General features: G+C 37.4%; 3 protein-coding genes across 8 annotated transcripts in view; 1 reads left to right on the top strand and 2 right to left on the bottom strand.

Annotated features, from left to right (window-relative positions):
* Positions 1-495: 495 nt before the first annotated feature.
* On the bottom strand, positions 496-3,050 carry LOC122141286. Its single transcript, XM_042748214.1, has 2 exons — positions 2,807-3,050; positions 496-1,881 (listed from the first exon to the last, which is right to left on the bottom strand). The coding sequence occupies exon 2, from the start codon at positions 1,862-1,864 to the stop codon at positions 686-688; it is 1,179 nt and encodes a 392-aa protein (XP_042604148.1). The 5' UTR covers positions 1,865-1,881; positions 2,807-3,050; the 3' UTR covers positions 496-685.
* A 3,119-nt stretch (positions 3,051-6,169) lies between these two features.
* On the top strand, positions 6,170-9,997 carry LOC122141200 (SH3 domain-containing kinase-binding protein 1-like). 4 transcript variants are annotated; one of them, XM_042747577.1, is made up of 8 exons: positions 6,170-6,393; positions 6,514-6,545; positions 6,794-6,863; positions 7,191-7,285; positions 7,634-7,741; positions 8,670-8,842; positions 8,921-8,984; positions 9,307-9,997. In XM_042747577.1, the coding sequence occupies exons 3-8, from the start codon at positions 6,839-6,841 to the stop codon at positions 9,343-9,345; spliced, it is 504 nt and encodes a 167-aa protein (XP_042603511.1). In that variant the 5' UTR covers positions 6,170-6,393; positions 6,514-6,545; positions 6,794-6,838; the 3' UTR covers positions 9,346-9,997. The 4 variants fall into 4 exon arrangements, with proteins under 4 accessions (XP_042603511.1, XP_042603510.1, XP_042603512.1 ...); XM_042747576.1 differs by having other exon boundaries at positions 6,514-6,863; XM_042747578.1 differs by lacking the exon at positions 6,794-6,863 and having other exon boundaries at positions 6,172-6,393; positions 7,191-7,289.
* A 145-nt stretch (positions 9,998-10,142) lies between these two features.
* LOC109053038 (lipase member H-like) overlaps positions 10,143-13,887 on the bottom strand; it is a 15,818-nt gene continuing 12,073 nt past the window's right edge. For all 3 annotated transcript variants that reach the window (XM_042747574.1, XM_042747573.1, XM_042747575.1), the window contains 8 exons: positions 13,666-13,774; positions 13,486-13,587; positions 13,294-13,383; positions 12,201-12,368; positions 12,035-12,124; positions 11,417-11,525; positions 11,170-11,343; positions 10,143-10,365 (listed from right to left, as the gene is read on the bottom strand). In XM_042747574.1, the coding sequence (XP_042603508.1) occupies positions 10,281-10,365; positions 11,170-11,343; positions 11,417-11,525; positions 12,035-12,124; positions 12,201-12,368; positions 13,294-13,383; positions 13,486-13,587; positions 13,666-13,774 (927 nt within the window). In that variant the 3' untranslated portion in view covers positions 10,143-10,280. The remainder of the gene's footprint in view (positions 10,366-11,169; positions 11,344-11,416; positions 11,526-12,034; positions 12,125-12,200; positions 12,369-13,293; positions 13,384-13,485; positions 13,588-13,665; positions 13,775-13,887) is intronic.

Genomic DNA, 13,887 nt, shown 5'->3' with positions numbered 1-13,887 from the left:
TTGTCAGGGATGGAGAAGTACTATGCCCAGTACACACAACACACATCCTCTGCTTTACCTCCATGCCTGGCAAAATCCCTGTATGATGAAAGCATAGATGCCAGTGACCTGTCTGCTGTCCTGCTGGCCAGTGAGGAGCACATGAACGCTATAAGTGTGACTGACGAGCACCAGGTAACAACATCTGTCATCTGCATGGTATGATTACAGAAGCGGAAGAATTACAGCATCAAAAATGCATGCAGTATATTTGCAAAATATCACTCAAAGGACATGCAGCCTCATGTTCCGAGTGAAAGAGAGCAGCAGTACAGAAGTGGCTGTTGTTCATGAAAGAATTGCACTTACAGTAGGCCTACTCAGTTAAGGGGTTTGTTTTTTTGTTTGTTTTTAAGTGTTTTACTTGACTCAGAGTATTAGCCTGTTACTTAAAAATTCAGTGTTTCAAAGTAGTTCAACACAAGAAGCACAAGAAACAAAAACATCTGCAGGATATTTTTTTTTGTATTAAAACATTTTTAATGTTCAAATTGTCATGCATTTTCATCTGAAGTATTTAATGTACAAATAGCATACCGTGTTCATTCTAAAGAAGGTACACACACTCCAAACACAAACATGTTCAATATCAGCAGGGTAGCACACATTCACACACCCCAAATTTCTCCAGGGGTCTTTTTACCATTTAACATGCACATTTTTCTGTTTCATCTGGCCTTACAACAACACTTGGACACATGTTAACTAGAATACAACAAACATTAACTATCTTATCAAGAAGGGTACATTCTTCATCCTTACAGGGAAGCAACAAACTAGCTGGTATGGTGTTATGTAACAGTGTGTACTTATTGCGCAAGTTACCTACTACCCTTTCTACATGTATCCTAAGGTGTGCAATAGCACGAGTGTCTTCCACATCCTTCACATCGAGTTGGCATCTGCGTTTAGTGAATGCAGGAATTATAACTTCCGCGCACATCATTCCCACGCTGTCTTTAATATTAAAGCCTCTGTCTGCTAACACTACATCGCCAGGCAACAGTTTGTTAAGAAGCCCACAATTCTCGGTTATGTGCATGTCAGATGCTCGCCCCCCCCATCCCTTAGAAATAAATGAAATTAGGCCTTGGGGTGTAATTCCTATCAAGTATTTCATTGTGTGTGTACCTGTATGGTGGGAAAATGATTGTGCACGCTCCATTAAATTTGACGGCATCTCCGTACGAATTTCAAAACAGTCAACAATAATCGCAACACGCTTTCCAAAAGCTTGCAGAAACTGATGTGGCATTGTGGCTTGTAAACAGTGCCGCTCAGGCCAGTACAACAAGGGAGCGAGGCGTGCATACAGCACATCTATGGTGTCTGCAAAGGTAGCAGAAAGAGTGCTACGTGACACATTAAAAATGTGTGAAAGATGCTGGATCGGAAGATCAAGCCTTAGACGAATGAGTGTCAGTAAAACCATTTGAAACTGTGACAGCTTCTTTGCAACTGGCAGGAAGGGCTTAACAGTAGTAAACATTGAAAACAAGACTGCGAAACATGGAAGTCCCGTATAATATCGCACCTTCTCTGTATTATCTTTGAAAAACTCTTCATCCAGCTTCAATTTGTTTAACTCAGACCTAAGCTCCCTATTTTCTTGCAAAAGGCGGGTGACTTCTGCACTGCTTTGCGCACAGAACTGGCATTCTGCTCTTAGTCTCTCAGCCGCTTGTTGGTCTGTTTCTGTCGGTTCCCTGTATTCTTCCTCTTCCACAGCTGCCTCCGCTTGATCCCCATGCTCTTCTTCTGCATCTGTGACTTCAGAGTGACCCAGGTGCAGGGCTGGAGCCCAGTCTGGATGAGACTCGTCCATCTCGTATGCTGGTTTACCTTTGGGGAGACAAAATTATCCGAATTGAAACAAAATATTGCAATCAACAGTGGGAATGCTATATACTTCAGTTCCAACTTAACTCATGTGGCCAACAATACTAACAGGTGGCAAACATACAAGTGTTAAGAGAATTGATCGTGCTTCAGTCATAGTGATCAAAAATCTCCAGCTCCTTATTCGCCGAACTATCCGTTCCACCTTAAAAATGTTGGGTGGTTGTTAACCCTTCCCCCTCAGTGCAGTATTTTTTTAAAGGAACAGTTGCACCAAAAATGGCATGCTTCAGACAGCAGTTAACATTGAACAGTAAAAGTATATAGTTCTGTAAAAATGTATTGTTTGTTTCAATAAATGATGCATGTGACTAATTCAGGCAGAGTTCTTTTTTATTTAAGTTCCATGCCTTACTCAATGTCTTTTTCAACATAACCTGTATGAATGGAAAAAATTTAATATTGTTTGCAGCTGTGATGTAATGGTTTTGTCATTTTAGATCTTTTTTTTTGGAATTTATCCATTACTGTAAAAGATTAAAGATATATATATATATTATTTAAGTGTCTCACGAAATCGTGTGTTACTCCAGTTTCTGATGTGCTGTTGAATAAACGTGCCCTAGTCAACTGTATTCTGACAAAGCATATTGAGTAAGTCATAATTTTATTTCAAAGGTTCTCAAACAAATGAGCCCATAGAGGGCAAGAGGAATTTACTCTCTAACGAGATCCTGCATTAGAACATTTTCTGATGTTTTATTATGGAAATATGACCCAGAGAAAATGCCCTCCACCTCGATCTGCAGGCTGCAGCCGGGTGCTTCGATAGTTCGGCGAATAAGGAGCTGGAGTCAGCCTCGTCCACTCGGGAACAGAACAAAATGAGAACACATAATCATTTGCTAAGTGAAGTTTGTACACTAACCCGAATGAAAACGCCTGGAACACACTTTCAGTGATCGTGGGATGTCTTAGATATCCAGTCCACCTGTCTCTGCTTGGTTACATCGGACACACGACTCCCTTCATTCTGTTTCCAGTCCGAAAACAATAAAAAGAAAGACAGTTGTCTAATGTTTTGCCCCTTCGATCGTGTGAACGGACCTTACATCCAACCACACAACATGTTCTTCCCGTAGCTACGATTTCTTCTTCGGTAAATTTTATTGGTAGTTTGCAATCATTGTGCATTACCTCCATCTACTGGGCTGAGGTGTGATCACATTGGGATGTCATCATTCACAAAAAAATAAAAAATAAATTAATAAAAAAGGACCTTTAACATCCTATAGGACCAAAGCCCAAGCTTCAGCTCCTCCAGCTTCACCCTGAGCTCCTCAACCTACAGGAGGAAAAAATAAAAAATAAATAAATAAATTCTACTTTCTAGTTGGGTTTCTTTAAGAAAAGTTTAACCGCCCTTACTGTGGACTGTGTGTTGTTATACTCAATAAGTTTTCCATTGTTAAGTCTTTCTTTACCGCTCTCTTCATATTTTCCCTTTCTCTGGTGTACTGTGTACAATCTAGAAGTATGTGTTTACATGTTCTATTCCTCCACAGTTTGTACACACTCCAGTCTGATGTTCCTAGAATATGTAATCCACTATTTAAACATGTATGTCCCGTCCTCAGTCTTTTTCCACTGATTTCACTAGCTGTAACCTCTCTGTGTATGTTATACAAATGTCTGCCTTTTCCCTCTTCATCCCATCTCTCCTGCCACATTCTGTTAACTGTGTCCTTAATAATACTTTTAATTTCTGACCTGCTTAATTTGATATCCAGCTCAACCAGTTCTGATGAAACAGCTTCCTTCGCTAAAAAAAAAAAAAAAAAAAAAAAAAAAAAATCGTCCCTTTTAGACTTGCACTCTAGTCATTTACTAACTGCTTGTTTTCTTAAAAAAAAAAAAAAAAACTAACTCTAGCTTCTCTATTCTTTCTGTATTCTGTATATTTGTTTTCCTTTTATTTATTATACAATTAACATAAAGCAAAAAAGGCCTCTAACACTAGCTTGCTCTATTCTTCTTCTATTATATCTTTTTATTTGTTATATAATAAATAAATAAAAACTGTTGTTTCAATGTTTAGTTACACGCCTCGCATCTGAGAGAAAATGAAGAGGAAGAGCATACAAAACCTTAAGTGAAGTAAAACTCCAAATAACATCATTATTATTATTTATTTATTCAAATAATAGTATTTAATGTGCTTTAAATGCTTTGTAAAAATATGAAGCAAGCATTAACTGTAAATAAAGTGTTGAATATAGTTTAATAAAATGTTGAAAGAGAGAGAGTAAGCAGCAGTATACTGTTTAATCGACTAGTAAGGCACTTCCTAGATAGATACAGCAAGGTGGCACTGAGGTTTTATTTCATCCCAGCTGCTTAAAACTGACACTTAACTGTTTAAAGTTGTTGGATCAGCATTTTGCTGAAAACTGACAGCACATGTGGAGTCTGTAAAAGTGAGCTGACACTGATTTGAAGTTGATCACAAGTTCATGCAAGTATTTCTCCGTGTTGGGTGCTACAGTAATCTACTGGAGTGGACCTTCATGATTCTAGCCAGTCAGGAATAATGTGATATTTTATTCAAAATGATGACGACTGACTATAACGATACTCAATAATCAATGTGAGGATTGTTTCAGTATTGGATGTCTTACAGTCTGAGAGTCTTAGGTGCTCTCCGGTGAACTTTGGGTGACTTGGAATATGAATATGAATATATAGAATATGGACATCTGCATCCAAGTTAAAAATGATTAAGAAAAAGGTTCAAACTGTAAGACCAATCATGCAGAGACTGAACTACCTATTTTTAATTGGAAAGACTGATATAAGGTATAAGCACAAAGACTGCCATCTCCGCTTTAATGCTGCATTCTGATAAAGTCTTGTTTTAACATCTGGAACTGCTTCTTGAGCTTTATTTACAACTTTGAGAAGATCAAAAGCTCCACAACACTAATTTGGATTTTATTTCAAAACAGTCAACCGCTGAAACAATGTTAACTGCATTGAATTAATGTCACAAAGTGATGTTCCTTCAATATAACTAATGCACCTGCAGATTAGATGCCATTGTTTCCTATTATATATTTGATTTCAAAACAGCATCATAGCTATTAACAATATGATTTTAAATCTGTTTAACCTCAGATTGATCTCACAGTAAAAAGAGCTGCTAACGTCTGAATTTGTGGTGTTTGTGCTTTAAAATTAAATTATTATAATCTTAAAGTGACCAAGGGTTTTGAAAGTCTGGCAGTAATCAGTGTTGAGGTTTACTGTAAGGTTAACCCTGCCTAATTCATATACTATACTATACTGTATTAATACTTTTTACCATTAAAAATGCTTTTCTGTAGTGTGTTTTGAGACATATTCCATTTGGATTTATTGATTTACCAGATGAGAAAAAGTACGTAACACAATGCATTACTTTCCATAAAAAGAATATATGTAATACAATTAGTTATTTTTTAACTTATTTTGTAATATTGTAATGCATCTTTAAAAGTAACTTCCCCCAACACTGCTAACCAAAGCTTAAAAGTAAAAAAAAAAAAGAGAAATAAAACATGGTTACAACACTTTTTCTATCATAAATCCATGGTTAATTTTCATAAGGGTAGTAGTTTACATGTTTCAGTGTATGCTGATCTAAACAGAGAGTGAAATGAATGAATAGTTTCAGTGTTGAGTGTGAAAGTGATGACACATGTAGTGATGGCCTGATTGTTGGTGTGTGTCTGTGTGTTTGCATATGTTTGCCAAGCTTGATGTCTGGCATTACCTGAGTCTCAAGTTACACCAGTTTTGATATTTTGTGACAATAAATGATGTTGTTTTCAAGCACAAATGTTTAAGGCACAGCCTAACAAATCACAAAAGAGTGTTTGGTTTGAATGTGTAATTAATGCCTGTGAGTTTTCTTTCATGTTTATGGACTTCAGAGCCTGAAGCATGATGCATTGATACAAATATAAATAATAGTGTGAAAGTCGGAGTCCAGACAGATGCTGGGAAAGTTTAGACTGACCATTTGTCGGCATTTGTCCAGTCTGATCAGCAGTTCTTTAATTATTCAGGCTGATTGGTCTAAAATACACACATAAATGATGTAAACCCAGAATCCCCCCCCATGCTTCATCATTTAAAGACCTGTTTGCATGCTGCGTTGAGTGATAATAAGTCAACACTAGTCTTTTTGATCTAAACGACGGCGGTTTTATTTCATAGTTTTGATCACTTTATTGTTATTCTACAACACAGATCCCAGAGACTGATGTGTGGGGCGTGTGCATGACTTCAGTCTCGTCTGATTGGTGTCTCGGGGGCTCCATAAAAGGAGAGAGTATTAGGAGTCAAAGAGGCTCGTATCACCACAGCGTCACACAGAAGAGCTGGAGATCCTTCATGATGACAGACACAAGATGAAATGAAGACGTGAGCGCTTTGGAGGCATTGCTGTGGATGTAGTCTGGAAAGTTACGACGTGTGAGTTTTCTGGGCCAGACCTTGAACCCCACAGTGTTTTATCGCTGGACTTATACAATAGCATGCTTTAGATGCATCAGTAACTCTAATATAATGTCTGATTTGATTTCTCTTTTCTAGATTGCTTGTATTTCTCGGGCTGGATCCGGCTGGTGAGTGAGAGACTCTGTCTGGACAATAGTCTCTCTGTTGTGACGGTGTACAGTTACACAGCTGGTGTGAGGAGTAACTATATATAGACTGATGTAGTGACCACAGCACTGAATGTACAAAACAAACTTTAAAACAGATCTTTGCACTGGCTGATACTTACTGAAACCCCAAATGATTCTTAAATCAAATCAAGTATTGTTTTATATTGTGCACCTACTGTAAATGATTATCTCTTGTGCTCTTGGAGTTTGTCAGTGTCTCAGATCCATGAGCTCAATCTTTTCTTCTTGTCATGGGCAACCACGCATTTACCGCAGGTACAGTAAGACATCCGTCGCTCGTTCCTTCATTCATTCACCAAATACAACTGAAAGCACTTATGCATTTATTTACATTTCAACTTTTTAAATAAGATTATTGTTTTTTGCTCTATTGTGCTCAGTATATTTTTTTGCATTTATTTTATTTCTCCTAAAATCATATATATATATGATGTTGCTCTTTTTATTAATATTTATAGGCTCAAATATTTAATATAATTTTTGAGGACAGTCATTCATGAATTATAGTTTGGCTCGTGGCACTTTATTTCCCCCAGAACTGTGTGTGCATTATTTTCCACGCTTTGTGTCTCTTTGTCACAGATGTTGAAGATTTCAAGTGCATCGTGTCGACTCTGGAGAACCAGCGCGTTCTGAGCGAACACAGCAGACGGCAGAACATACTCTCTCTGAATCATGTCAGTAAGTCAGTTATCACGTATTAAATGACTGCATGAACAAGCCGTGACACTCGAGTTCTCCTGCATTAACCAGTGACATCCAAACCTCCTCGTACAGACAGAACGCTTGTCATGTTTTGTGTTTGTCCTTGAGTTATATTTAACTTCTCAGTCTTAATCGGTGTGTAAGTCACATTCTAACAACTCACTAACAACTCACACACTGCTATCACTGATACAAAACAGTTTCCTAATTCACTCAATTACAGTATTACTGGAATAAAATGTTCAGGATTTCAGACCCTAAAACTGAAGTCTAGAAAATAAAGATATTGAGTGTTTTGTGCATATTTCTTCTCTTTGCAGGCCGCTGATGAAGAAGCAGGACAGGAAATGAATGAAGTGACTCAGGAACCAGATCTGCTGGCCCTCAGGTTTCTTTACAGTAACACAGACACTCCCAGAGACACCACAGTAAGTCTGTGACGAAGACTGTATTTCTGTGTATATCTCCTTATGGGCTTTCTGTCAGGTGAAGGTCTTAGAACTTCATATTTCAGTAATTTAATGCTATTCCCTGATTTTTGTTAATGGTCACATGACATGCAAGTAAATACATACATTTTAGTGTTTCGTTTCGACTGACAGGCTGCACAGCAAAAATTAAATTGTGATCATTAATATAATGCTTGCAATTTGAAAAAAGTCATCAGCCCTGATTTTTTATATTAATTATTAACAATAGTTGAATAGTTTAGGGTATCTAAAATGTAAGTCTAAAAATGTTGACTTAAATAGTAGTTTTTATTAATCTTCATCATTCAAAACTGGATTTTTGTTTGTTAGCAGCGTTGGGTGTAATGCATTACTAAGTACTTAATTACTGAATTAAATGAATTATATATTATTATATGAAATATATATTATGCATTATGTATAATTCATATTTCATTTTAGCGTGAAAAAGTGAAGTAGGGATTACTCTTACTCTTTCTGTAATTGAATTAGTTACTTCTGCTGTAATTGCATTAAATACTGTATAGACCTCTATATTAAACCTTCATGTAACCTTCTCCCTTTAAACACTTTTGTCAGTTCTAGAATAGTTTATGCATGTTTATATTATTGATCTGGAAGAATTAGAAGAGTTCTGCTCAACTGGTCGAGGTCAATATAGGATTTATCATTTTCATTTATAATAAGTAATGCAACACTTTCTAAACAGAGTAATTAGTACAGCAGTCTAATTATTATTCTGTTGAAGGTGTGGTCAGTGGCTACTAATGAAATATGTTTTAAGAGTAACTTACTCAGCACCTCCTGTTAGTCTTGTGTGGCCCCTGGCAGCACGAGGCCCCTGAACTGAGACGATTAGGATTGTCCCTTTGATGTTGTTTGTCAGGAGCCCGTCAGCAGCTCTTCTTCTGGCACAAGCACGACTCGGCTCCCGGCGTATCTCTCGGCGTTAGCCGCTAAACCGCGAGCGGCCCCGTGGGGCCCCGGCACTATGGAGCAGATCAGAGCAGAGCTCCGAGAGCTACGAGATGAACTGGACACACTGAGGACTCAGCACAAGTTTGTGTAACATGAATGCATGCTGTATTGGGCTTCCTATCCTTATTTTTCTCTAAATGTAACGGCGCTGTGTTTCAGAAGAGAGATCAAGCTGCTCATGAACGAACTGGATGAAGAAAAGAAGATGCGTTTGTCACTGCAAGTAAGTCAAGAGCCTCTAGATGTTAAACAGTTTCGTTCATGAGCAGTGTTGGGGAAAGTTACAATATTGCATTACTCCATATAAAAGTAACTAATCGTGTTACTTAAAAAGTAATGCATTATGTTAGTCAACTTTTTGTATTACTCGGGCTGGACTTATTTTTTTTTTAATAACCAAAAACCCAGAAGTTATTTAAAGTTTGGGTAACTCTAAAGGTATAAATGAGTTAAATCAATTGGAAAACAAAGTAACTTGTGACTTGCTTGTAATGTGTTCCAATGTACCGTGAACACTCACTAGTGCTCTCTTTCTTTCACTTCAGATTGAAGTGGAACATCTTAAGAAGCACATGTCCAAGTGAGGAAGCCGTCAGACGTCACAGATACAGATACAGACGCTCTGAGTCTCAGCCAAACTCAAGCGTGTTTACAAAGACTAAGGACGAACGTTGTATCAGAACTCAATGAACATACTGCTGTATAAACACCTTTTGGGTTTGAAACCATTAGAAAGCGAGAGCAACATGTAGTTTCAATCACATGCATTGATTACATAGACTAATTAACATCAGACCTTACATTTAATTTCATCTTTATATATATCAGCCGTTTTCAGTGTTGTGTGAAGGAGGATTCTAAAGCTCGAAGAACACTGTTAGGGTGAGTTCTTCATCAGAAAAAGAATATGTGTTAAACTGTAATTTATTTCAGCATCATTACTCCAGTCTTCAGTGTCACGTGATCTTCAGAAATCACTCTAATATGATGTTTTGCTGTATTTCTGATTATTATCAGTATTGAAAACAGTTAGTTTTTGTGGAAACTGTGATACATTTATTCAGGATTGTTCAGAAGAACTTGCTTTTTTAAAAAATTTAATTTTTTGTTACAATGCAAATTCACAATCGTAAAAAAAAAAAAAAAAAAAAAAAGTTACTGGACAACCAACTTTTAAAAAGTAGCGTGTGTTGAAATGTATTAACATTGCTGTCATATTTATACATGCATGGGTATATCATAATTTCATTTTTATATGCAGTGAGCAGAAAGGCAAGTGAGGGATAAGATGTAAAAAAAAAAAGACTGTACTTTAAGTTTGAAACCAAGAAAACTAAAGCAATACCATAAATATCACTGAGGCAAAAACAAGACAAATAAATATTTACAAAAATATTTATTTACGTTACATAAAAACAAAGAAAGTGTAGGTGTATCTTCATGAAGAGAATCAGACAACAAACAGTAAATCAGATTTCTGAAGGACAGCACCGACGCTGACCGAGAGACAGAGTCTGCATCAGAAGTTGGAGTCTTCACAAGGAATCGGTCTGAACGTCGTGTCTTTATTTTCCTCCAGCAGAAGATCATAGCGACACAGAGGCCTGTAGAAACACAAGACAACAGTTTAGTGACCCGCTGTCAGGTGTTCACTGGGCTTCGTCTCTATTCTGTTTAAGATGTGTACTGACAAGCATTCATTTAATCTCTATGTCTGAATAACTGTTTTGAGCGTACCGCTGATTTAGTTCACATCGGCAGTGAGTGTGAATCTAGCCTGCGACATTTTCCCAATCCCATGTACAATGATGAGCCATTCACAGCACTATCTAAAAGTCTGGGGTCAGTAAGATGCTCTAATGTTTCTGAGAGAAGTCTCTTCTGCTCACCAAGGATTAGAAATACAGTAAAAATTGTGAAATATTATTATCATGTAAAACAACAGTTTTCTCTGTGAATGTGTGTTAAAGTGTAATTTATTTCTGTGATGCACAGCTGTATTTTCAGCATCATTACTCCAGTCTTCAGTGTCACATGATCTTCAGAAATCATTCTAATATGATGATTTGCTGCTCGAGAAACATTTCTGATTATTATCAATGTTGAAAACAGTTGTGCTGCGCAATATTTAATTTTTCAGGATTCACAGATGAATAGAAAGTAAAAAAAAAAAACAGCATTTATTTGAAATAGAAATATTTTCTAACGTTATAAATGTCTTTACTGTCACTTTTGATGAATTTAATGCAGCCTTGATGAATAAAAGTATTAATTTATTTAAAAAGAACAAACTTTTGAGTATGTCTTGTATGACACACCTTGAGACAGATAGCTGTCACTGGGCTGAAGACTTACTGAGAACAGTTCGTGAAGAGCACGTATAAGACATGAGATGAACGCACACAGACCTGCGGTGGTTCTGTAGAGGAGTGAGGCGGATGCGCAGGAGCTGCAGTTTCTTCCGCGGCCGGAGTCCTTTCCCCGTACAGAACCGGAGCGTGACCTCTTTCACAGGCTGGACGTCTCGGTCAAACTGAGCCAGAACACTGCTCTCCACAAACCTCTCAAACATCAGGGATTTACTGGAAGAGAGATGACAAACATCAGCATCCATCTGGGAATACTCCTTATACGAGACGGAGACGTCACACTTACTGATTGAGTTCAACTTGTGCCTCTTTCTGTCCGTTGCTTAATTTAATGGTTAAATATCCCCAGTGTGTTTTCTGGTTCCATGTGACAATATCAACCTTGTAACCGAACTCTAGTGGAGTCAGAGATTACATAAATAAGCTGTTACATTATAAATATATATATGTGTCCCTGCAGCACAAAAGCAGTCTTAAGTAGCACAGGTATATTTGTAGCAATAGACAACAATACATTGTAAGGGTCACGATTATACAATTCTCTTTTATGACAAAAATCATTAGGATATTAAGTAAAGCCATTCTGTAAATGTCCTACCGTAAATATATCAAAACTTAATTTTTGATTGATATGCATTGCTAAGAACTTCATTTGAACAACTTTAAAGATGTTTTTCTCAATATTTAGATTTTTTTGCTCCCTCAGATTCCAGATTTTCAAATAGTTGTATCTCAGACAAATATTGTCCTCCTAACAAACCATACATCAATGGAGAGATTATTTATTCATAAAAAAAAAGACCCTCATGACTGGTTTTGTGCTCCAGGGTCACATATACCTCTTAACCTGAAACTTAAATAGTAATAAAATGTAATAAAAAAGATGCTGTGAAGAGATGCTCACTGCAGAACGGAGACTCTTTATTAGTTTGGAAATATGTCCTGGTTTGTCCCAGCTGCAGCAGCCTGTCCTTCCAGCGCACAGCCTCATAACCTGCACACAGCAGTGAAAGCAGGTCTGTCTCACTGATCACATGAAGCTCAGAGTTTGCTCAGTGTTCAGAGTTTACCGAAAACAGGGCATCCGTCCGGCGCGAACCTCCCACAGTCCATGCACTCCCCGTCCTGGAAGAGTGTGTAGGAGTCACAGGGGTACGCGGTGATGGGACACGAGTCGGTCAGTGAGCTCATGTAGAGGAACACTGACCTCTGATGGTCACACTTGAAATACTGCGAGCCTGTGGAGGATCAGAGAAGAGTTCGGAACTAGACTAACAATATATTAATATGAAGAGAATTCATCACGTTAGTCTGGGGCTTGAAGACATTCTTTCTTTCTTCTTATGTTTCTTTAAGAGCATGAGTAGTATCTCGCAAGTAATTATGACAGAATTGATTACAGTTTTACATGCCTTGCATTTGGTGTGGTTAGAAAGCAAGTTAAAACTTAAATACCGAAAGATTTAAAATCAATGTTTATTTTTTATTTCATTTGACAAGCATTTTTAAGTTTAAAGAGTACACAGAAACACACACTGCCAATTATTTTTAATGTTTTTTAAAGAAGTCTCTTCTGCTCATCAAGGCTGTATTAATCTGATTAAAAAATACAGGAAAAAACAGTAATATTGTGAAATATTATTACAATTTAAAATAACCGTTTTCTGTTTTTATATACTTTAAATTATAATTAATATTTACCAATAATACAATACAGTTTAAGAGTTTGGGGTTAGTACATTTTTTTTCCTTTTTTTTTTAAATTAATACTTTTTTTAAACTTATACTTCAGCAAGGGCTAGTAAAGACTTGCATTGTTACAAACGATTTCTATTTTAAATAAATTGATAATAATCAGAAATGTTTCTTGAGCAGTAAATCATCATATTAGAATGATTTCTGAAGATCATGTGACACTGAAGACTGGAGTAATGATGCTGAAAATACAGCTGTGATCACAGAAATAAATTACACTTTAACAGATATTCACACAGAAAACTGCTGTTTTACATGACAATAATATTTCACAATTTTTACAGTATTTTTGATCAAATAAATGCAGCCTTGCTGAGCAGAAGAGATGTCTGATCCCAAACTGAACAGCAGTGTGTTTTGTGTAATACTATTTTTAATTGAGGTTACATTAAAATGGTTAAAGCTGACCTGAAAAGATGGTTCTGGGGCACCCAGGCTGATCCGCTCCTCCGTTTGCGTAATAGTCGATGTGACCCAGGACGTCACGATAGCCCAGCGCTGCAAGAAAACGCCAGCCATGAGTTATCCTGGTCTAGATATTGATGTTTTATATAGAGTGTCATGTACGGTGTGGAGTCGTGATGTGTGAGAGAAACACACCGTCCATGTCTGTGTGCAGCGCCTCCACGAACTGGGCATCAGTCGGGTCGAGACGATCGACGGCGGACCGACCGTTAAACACGGGCCCCGCCGGATCCAGCGCTGAGTGAGACACACAAACATCACAATCACGCACTGAAACACTCGACTCAGAGCTTCAAGAGAACGGAGCAGTCTCACCTGTTATTCTGCCAATTCTTCCTTCAAAACTGGCCCCAGTGAAACCTGAGATGTGGGCCCCTAAACTGACACCGATCATGTGTATGGAGCCGAGATCTGCCCCTTTCTCCTGTGATGTCAAAACACACACACACACACACACACACACACACACGTTTGTTTCTGTGAATTGTGGGGACTTTCCATAGACTTCTATTACTTTTACACTGACTAAACAATATT

This window comes from Cyprinus carpio, chromosome B21, assembly GCF_018340385.1.
Source record: "Cyprinus carpio isolate SPL01 chromosome B21, ASM1834038v1, whole genome shotgun sequence".
NCBI lineage: Eukaryota > Metazoa > Chordata > Actinopteri > Cypriniformes > Cyprinidae > Cyprinus > Cyprinus carpio.
This window is presented reverse-complemented; position numbering and strand designations above follow the sequence as displayed.